General features: G+C 48.3%; 1 protein-coding gene across 2 annotated transcripts in view; it reads left to right on the top strand.

The window, feature by feature from the left end:
* Positions 1-5,839: 5,839 nt before the first annotated feature.
* Positions 5,840-7,659, top strand: part of LOC133270141 (neuronal acetylcholine receptor subunit alpha-7-like) — a 57,258-nt gene continuing 55,438 nt past the window's right edge. For both annotated transcript variants that reach the window (XM_061455077.1, XM_061455075.1), the window contains exon 1: positions 5,840-6,550. In XM_061455077.1, coding sequence (XP_061311061.1) covers positions 6,364-6,550 — 187 coding nt within the window. In that variant the 5' untranslated portion in view covers positions 5,840-6,363. The remainder of the gene's footprint in view (positions 6,551-7,659) is intronic.

Here is a 7,659-nt window from a genome sequence, read left to right as displayed (position 1 = left end):
CTTCACACCAGCACCTGGTCCCCCATCACGCATTTCCCCAGCTTGCTTGTCTCAGCACCCAGCAGCATTGGGATCACCTTGCCACCTCCCTGCTCCACCAGCCAGATGTTCGCATGCTGCATTGCCTTCCTGCCTACCTCCAGCATGTCCAGCCTTGCCAGTGAGGCCACTCAGCCTATGTGTGGAGAGAAGCCTTCCTTGAACAGTAGCTGAACACAGTGAGTAGACTTTGCAGCTTGACATGAATGGGGAAGCCCTGGTGATACTACTGATCACCAGTGCACTGCAGAGCACATCCACTCTAGAGCCAGCACTTGGCACCTTTGACAAAACTTCCCTAAACTACTCCTAAGACACCCAAACCACTCCTGGGGGAAAACAGCTTTATGAAAATCAAAAGCTCGCCTGAAGATTTAAGATAGCCCATATAACTTCCAGGGAATCAAAGCAGAGGGTCTTGTGTCTCTACTCTTCCCTGGAGCCTGCAGTGGCTAACAAAACCCACAGCTGCATTTTGCACTGCTGCTTTCAGTACAAGTGCTTTCCTTATCCTCTTGTTCAGCTTTAAGTGTGATTGTGGCTGACTGTACTTTATTTGTGTCGACTCCAAGGCTCAGGTGCTGGGGTTCAGGTAGGAAGTCAAGCTAATGCTGGAAGGGCTGACTGCAGAGGCTCAGCAGCATACATGGTGGAAAAAGCAGAGCTGGCCCAGCTGTAGGCATAGGTCTGTAGAGGAGGGACGGCCAGTGCTGAGTTTGCAGAGATGCAGTGCTGTGGCCAGCAGCAGAACTGACCCGAAGAAGAGGAGTAACAAGTCATGTAACTTTACAAGATCAGAGTACAGCGCAAACTTCTAGACAGAGCTTTGTATTGCACCTTTTCCACAAGTTCCAGTCCGCAGTAGTTTATCCCAGTTTTTCACAGAGGAAAATGGTTGCAAAAGAAAATGTTTGCCTCACAGTTTTTTGGTGGAATATCTTAGTTTCTGTATTCACTTAATCTGTTTCTATAGGACAGGGAGGCTGAGCAATGAATCTGGCCAGAGTTGAAGGGTATGCATCCTTCCTGTATGATCTTAGCCAGAAGAGCCTGCTTTTATCATCTCTTGGTAAGCCTTTTGCAGTAGCAGCACAGTTCAGATGAACAGGAGAGAGGAGGAGCAACACAGACTTGCATGTGTTAGCTTGCTCTTGCTGTTTCCTTTCTTGTCAGTAGCCTGTGAACAGAGAACTGCACATTCAGGCCTCTGTGCTGATGACCAAGCCTGTGTGAGCAATGAGCCTGAGAAGAAGCCAGGCTCCAGCTTGGGAGTGCAGTAAGTTACATACTGTCATTCATAGCACTAGTGCCTTCTCATGATTTTCAAAGGAGAAAATTTGTCATCTTCAGTGCCCTCTGGCCTGCCAACTCCATGACACTAAGACTGGCCCCCAGCTTCGTTCTCCCCAAGTGCATGGTACAAAAGCCATCCATAGGTACCTGTCCACCACTGCCTCGCAGGACCACAGTGAAAAAGGATGATTTTTCAGTATGATTTTCTAGGCTCCAGGGTATCTATTTTGTAGTAAGACATGCTTGTTTCTGCCACCTGTAAGTATGAAGCCTATGTTTGCAGTTCCTCTAACACACTGAAGACCTTTCCCATCCACCACGAGCCGGCAATATCTGAAGACTCATCTTCAGGAGCAGAGGCAAAAGTGTGAGAGGCAGAGTGAAGTTGTCACATACTGTAGCCCAAAATGTGGAAGGAAAATAATACTCCAGGGACTATGTTTTTCTTTCTCACTTTGGCTTGGGGGTACCTAACTCTGGGTCAGAATGGTGATGAAACTGTTCTATTCCTGCTGCAGGGAGCAATTGCAGCTTCATTTTCCTTTTCTATTCTGCTTTGAGTGCTGATCCCCTATAGGAGAGGTCTGGGACCTGAAGGTAGGGCCTGCCCAACTGCCCTCCCCACTTACAGCCCAAGACCTCTTAGGAGACTAGAAGTACAAGCTGATTGACAGTTAATTGCATATACTTGAGAAACTGATAAACTGCTTTGATTGTGTCTGATTTTAAATCGTGTGAGTTGAGCACTGTTCTTCTATGGCAGCAGAGAAATCAGAAATAAGCAGCTTTAGAGAGGGTCAGCAATTCAACTGACGTTATTTCATGGTGCAGTGTTAGAGGCTGTGGTTACCCCAGGGAGAACATGGGCCCTGGTCTGTAACCATGTTTGAGCCCACTTTATCTTGTCTTGGAGGACACCTTACCTGTATAGTGCTACTCCTGATAAAGGAAGACCTTGAAGATTTGGGATTGTGGCCAAGTATGGGTAGGTTTCTAACATTTCAAGCTGTAAAGACTCAGGGACCAGTTCTGACATCTTCATGAACAAATAAAACTTAACATTTCACAACATTTGTCACTGAAATATGTATCATCCTAGGCTGCTTGTTAAACTCTTGGCCTTCTGTGCAGGAATGTGGAGTTACTGAAACAAAACAGATGAGAAAGCCCAGATCAAAATGGGTGAAATCAACTAGCTGGGAGAAGCTGAAAGAATAGCTTTTTGACAACTCATTGCCTTGTCAAGGTAATTTAAGTACTCAAATAAGATATAGATGTGTGCCACCAACAGGAAACATCCCCCAGCGTCCATGTGAGGAAATGTGCTGCAAATTTATAACATCCACAGCATTCGGCAACTTAACGGTCATTGATGAAGTGGGGAAGAAAGAGATTTGGCCTTGTCCAAAGCTGCAGTCAAGGTTCCTGCAGTCAAATACACTTCAGGAGTCTTGGCTGGATGAATGGATCAAGGTGTCTTTCTTGGAGTAGTAAAACTCCTTTTTCTTCCACCTACATTAGCAATGTTGGGATTACTTAGCATGTTACATTACAAAGGAATCCCTTCCCTCCAGATACTGATGTGGGAAGAAATGCACTGTGATCCTTTCCGCCATTTGTGTGAATATGTAACGTTGAGGTTGTTGCTTTTTTCATGTAAAGGTTCTAATTATGCTGTTAGCGTTATCTGTGGCCAGGGAACATTGTTAGCTCATGTTTAGCTTGATGTCCACCAGGACACCTCAACCTTTCTCTGTCAAGCTGCCTTCCAGCCAGCCAGCCCGCAGAGTGTGCTGGTGCCTAGGATTTTTCATCCCATGTACAGGACTTTGCACTTTACCTGGTTGAACTTCTGCCTTGCTGCAGCCCCTGTCACAAGAGGCCAATCCCAGTGTCCATAGGGCCTGGGGGACACGTTAGGAAACAGTAGCCGTAGCACCAGGAGAAGTGGGAGAAAGCAGCGCAGGTTGGGATAGCAATGCACAAGGCATTGATAGTAACACAGAGAATTTTTCTACAGCTTTGATGCTTTAATTTTTTATTAAATATTAGATGCTAAATAGATTGGGGGCTGGGATCACGAGGGGCTGGTGTGTGCTGCAGCTGGTGTGTGGCCCATCCCCCATTAAGCTGTCCCCCGAGGCACCTTCCCAGCATCACTGATGACGGGGTGTCTTCCTGGGGGACTTGGAAGGGTCCTGGGATCTGCTGGCCTTCCTCGCTGGGGCTCGCTGGGGCCTCCCAGGGCAGTGCTTGTTGCCCTGGCTGTGCATGGAGGGCTCTGGCAGCACCTCCGCGGGTTCCTCCTGGACCTCTTCTTGCTCCCTGTGGTGGGGATGGAGGCAGAGAAGAGGCTGTTGGGACCCACATCAGGAGGCAGTGGGGACAAGGCCCCCAGGACAGCAGGAGCTGGAGGACAGCAGGGTAGACAGGGAAGAGGGATGCCCAGACATAGGTGTGGAAGCTGCCCACTGGAGCCCAGGGCAGTGGCCCTGCCCCTGCTGGTCAGGGTGATGCAGGGTGCTGGAGGTGTTGGCTGGCTGGGTGTTCTTCAGCTCCTCCTGCCAACTGGACAATGACTGGTGGTAGTGCAGGTGGTGGGATGATATGCTCCTCAAAGTCATCCCCCCACACCGAGTGCATGATGGAGCTCACCCTCCTTTTGCAAAGGAGGCACTTGGGCTTGCTCTTAGCCCATCGCAGGATGCAGGTGCAGCAGAACTGGTGGAGGCACGGCATCACATAGCTGGTGTCTGCCCAGCTGTCCAAGCACATTGGGCATTGGGTCTCCAGCTCCATGACCATGCTTTCCATGGACTGCAATGGGCTGGAGAGAACAGGGGATAACAAAGCTGCTCCCTCTCGTGGCCTCTGCATCAGTGGGTGTTCAGCTAGAAAAGGAAGAGAGAGCACAACTGTTGTCTGGCCTGACAAGGGGTGGAAGACATGCCCAGGTCCCTCAAGAAGGAAGCCCTCCCAGCTGCCCAGGGAGAGGTTTCCCCATGCAGCTCACCTCTGCTGCTGCAAGCGTGCCTCCTGGGTGCCCCAGCTGCCTGAACCTGGCAGGGCTGGGTGCGGAAAATCCTCCAACAGCTCTGGCATCGGGCACTGGGAGCTGCACTCGACAACTCCCCAGGAACAACAGCAGCACCAACAGCCTTGTGCAACACTCCAGACCATGCGGACTCGCTCAGCTGGACAGTGGGCGCGAGCCGCTGGGTGAGATTTGGCACCTGGATTGAAGCAGTGAGGGACAAGAGTCCATTGCTTTCAGATGTCACGTTCCATCCCTCGAGGACCTCTGAACCCATTGTGCAGTGATGTCACCATCCATCAGGCGGGCACATCCTGATGGTTTCTCCCAGCATGTGTTGCTCTGCGAGCAGCACTCTGGCCCCAGCACGCGCATCTGGCATTAGTGCAATGCCGCTGCACCTTCAATCCCCCGTAGCTTGCCTTGTGCTGGGCACTGGTGCTGCATGCCTGCCACTGAGGCCTCAGCCACATCTTCCTCAGGCATGGTCAGGTTGCGCTGGCCATGGCAGAGGTCTCCTGGCACATGGTGATGGGAAGTATCAAATGGCTTCCCTCTTTTGCTGTGCCTGTGTATGTGGCTTTTGCCTTACCTATGAAACTGTCTTCATCACAACCCCAAGTTTTCTCACGTTTACTCTTCTGATTCTCCCCCCATCCCACCATGGGGGGAGTGAGCGAATGGCTGCATGGTGCTCAGTTGCCTGAGGGCCCCAAGGGCCATGTGGCCTTGCAGCTGAGCCCTTGTTTAGGTGCCTGTGGGCCCCTGGAGCACCCCGTGGAATGCAATGGGGCCTGGCTCATTGCTCATGCAGAGCCTCTATGCCCCTACTTGGGCACGATGGCTGCACACGGCTCCTGTGCCATGCGCAGGCTGCCATGGAGTCTGACCCAGTGCTCCTGCAGGCTGCTTTTGCCGTGGAGGTGAGCCCTGCTGGCCTCCTCCGTGGGGCCTAGCCCTCAGGCAGCGTCTGTTTGCCCTGCTCTGGCTGCCATGGGGCTTGGCAAGGCAGTCAGAGAGAGACAAAGAGGCCCTGAGAAACCCAGGGCAGACCAGTGGTGCTCAGCTCAGAGCAAAGAGGCCCTGCACGAGCCTGGCAGGATGACTGTGTTGTTGCTCTCACACACAGGCTTCTTTCTGCTCTTCCAGCCTTGCAACTGCCATTGCTTTTCCCCTGGTCTTTCGGTGTATCTCCTGTCTGGGACCACAGGCAGGACAGAGGGCCAAGATGAAGCCTGATGGGTGCTGAGCAGAGGGGATCACCTCTGCCTTCCCTGGTTAGGGGAGAATGAGGGGAGAAATCCCTGAGAACAAGTCAAATGCTGCCTTTGACCTCCCATAGGAGGTCATAGCATTGGATAGATCAGAACAGAATAGAATCAAACTGGATAGAGGAGAACAAATGAGATCAGAATAGAATAGTTCTGTTTGAAGGGACTTAACAACAATCACGTAATAGCTAACCTCAGGTTACTGATTGCAGAAGGGTTGCACCAAAAAGGACATCAGAATATCTACTTTCATCTTTTCCAGTTTCTGCATTATTGAATCTCCCCAGCTATCTCTGCTGGTAGAAGCAGGAGCATGGCAGAGGGACTATGCCACAGGTGTTTAAGTTGCACAGGCAGCTGAGAGAGAACAGAGAGGGACACATTCATTTTGCTGGGAAGCAGCTCTAGAGGCACTCGAGTGCAAGCACTGGAAGCACTGCAGACGTGCTCTCTCGAGTTAGGTACAATCTGAGGGGATGTGGAAAGCATCTCCCAGGCAGCACGCTCCCCCTTCTTGCAGTACGCACACAGCTGTGTGTGTGAATCACTAGCTTTTGCTTCTGACCAAGAAAAGACTCAGAGTGCCTGGGAATGTGAGTCCCAAGTAAAGTAACCAGCCCCTTTGTGGTTGGATTTAATGACCGAGCGCTGAGCTAATTTGGCTCCTAGGGACTGTAGAAGCACACAAGCCAATGCACTTCTCTCTCCTGGTGGGAAGCTGGTTTGATGCCTTATTACTGTAATTGCCAAATACATCAGTCATTGCAGGCTGTCTCCAAGACTTCATCTTCTCTTCATCCACTGCTCAGGAAGGATAGCCAGCCTATTTTGACAATGCTCACAGAAAAGTGCTTGGGATTTGTTTATTCTGGACTATGTCTCTGGGCATCCTTGTTCCTGTCTTTCTTTAAAGGTAAGCTCATCTGTGATTGTCTGAATTTAGTTTGTTTTGTAATTTTTGTTTGGTTTGTTTAATATGTTTTTCTTTTTTTTTTTTCCTTTTTTTTTAAATTTATTATTATTAAACACAAGTCACATCCCACTACTTTCAGGAAGACTTGTATCTGCTTCTAGTTTTAATCTTGTTAAAGTCCAGTGCTGGTTCCACAGAGTTTTATTACCAGTGCTGGGCACCTTCTTTTAAGAAAGGATAAGGTGCGGGCATTTTTTTAAATGAAAAGTAACTAATTTTCACTTTCAAGAATGAATTAAAATGATTGTTTCAAAAGGAATATGTTCTTGCTCTCCTTTAAAACTGAACCTGTTGTTTTATGGGGGGGAATGGGAAACTATATCTCCAGGCTGTACAGGATGGCTGTGAGAACCCTGTAAATCTGAGTGTGAAATAGTGTCGTTCTACAAAGGAGAATAACCTGAAGAAAATTTTTAACTGTTTACTTTCTGTGTATCATTTGGAAAGATTTGTACATAAATAAATTTGTGCATAAATTCATAAATTTACTATTTCTGGTTTGTTTTTCTCTTCCAGCTTTTAGTGTGTTTAATAAAAATCTATCCAGGCAGTGATAGGTATAAGTTGGAAACATCTAGTAAAAATAATAATGGACTTCTATGTCACCTGTGACCAAGCTATCTTCTGAAGTCTCACCATGTTAGAAACAAATATAGGAACTGTGTGATTATTCTGAAACATGGAGGATTGCAAAGCTAATAATAAAGAACTTTAAAATGAGACGGGAAGGTAAAATAGTCACAGTCCTGAAAGGTGTTCAGGATTCTGCACAAAATATGCTTTTATTCCTCCCCACAGCTGAAACATGCATGTCTTCAGCAACTATAATTTCTCAAACTGGGTATTCCAGGTGTGAGGAACCATGTCATAATACTCACTATTTATGCATAGAGAAAAAAGGATTGTCTTTTTAAAACAGAGAAAGCGGTCCACATATATCAGAAGCACAGGGGCATGGTAAAGTTACCTGTATGTGATGTTGCATTGGACTATTCATGCATGCAGATAATTCCTTATTAGTTTATCTGAATCTGCAAAACATCCATGTA

The sequence above is a fragment of the Pezoporus flaviventris genome, unplaced genomic scaffold (genome assembly GCF_033815535.1).
Source record: "Pezoporus flaviventris isolate CSIRO_AGI_PZ_B2104156 unplaced genomic scaffold, CSIRO_AGI_Pfla_v1 ptg000018l, whole genome shotgun sequence".
In the NCBI taxonomy this organism is placed as follows: domain Eukaryota; kingdom Metazoa; phylum Chordata; class Aves; order Psittaciformes; family Psittacidae; genus Pezoporus; species Pezoporus flaviventris.
Note: the sequence above shows the minus strand (reverse complement) of the source record. Positions and strands in the feature narration are given on the sequence as shown.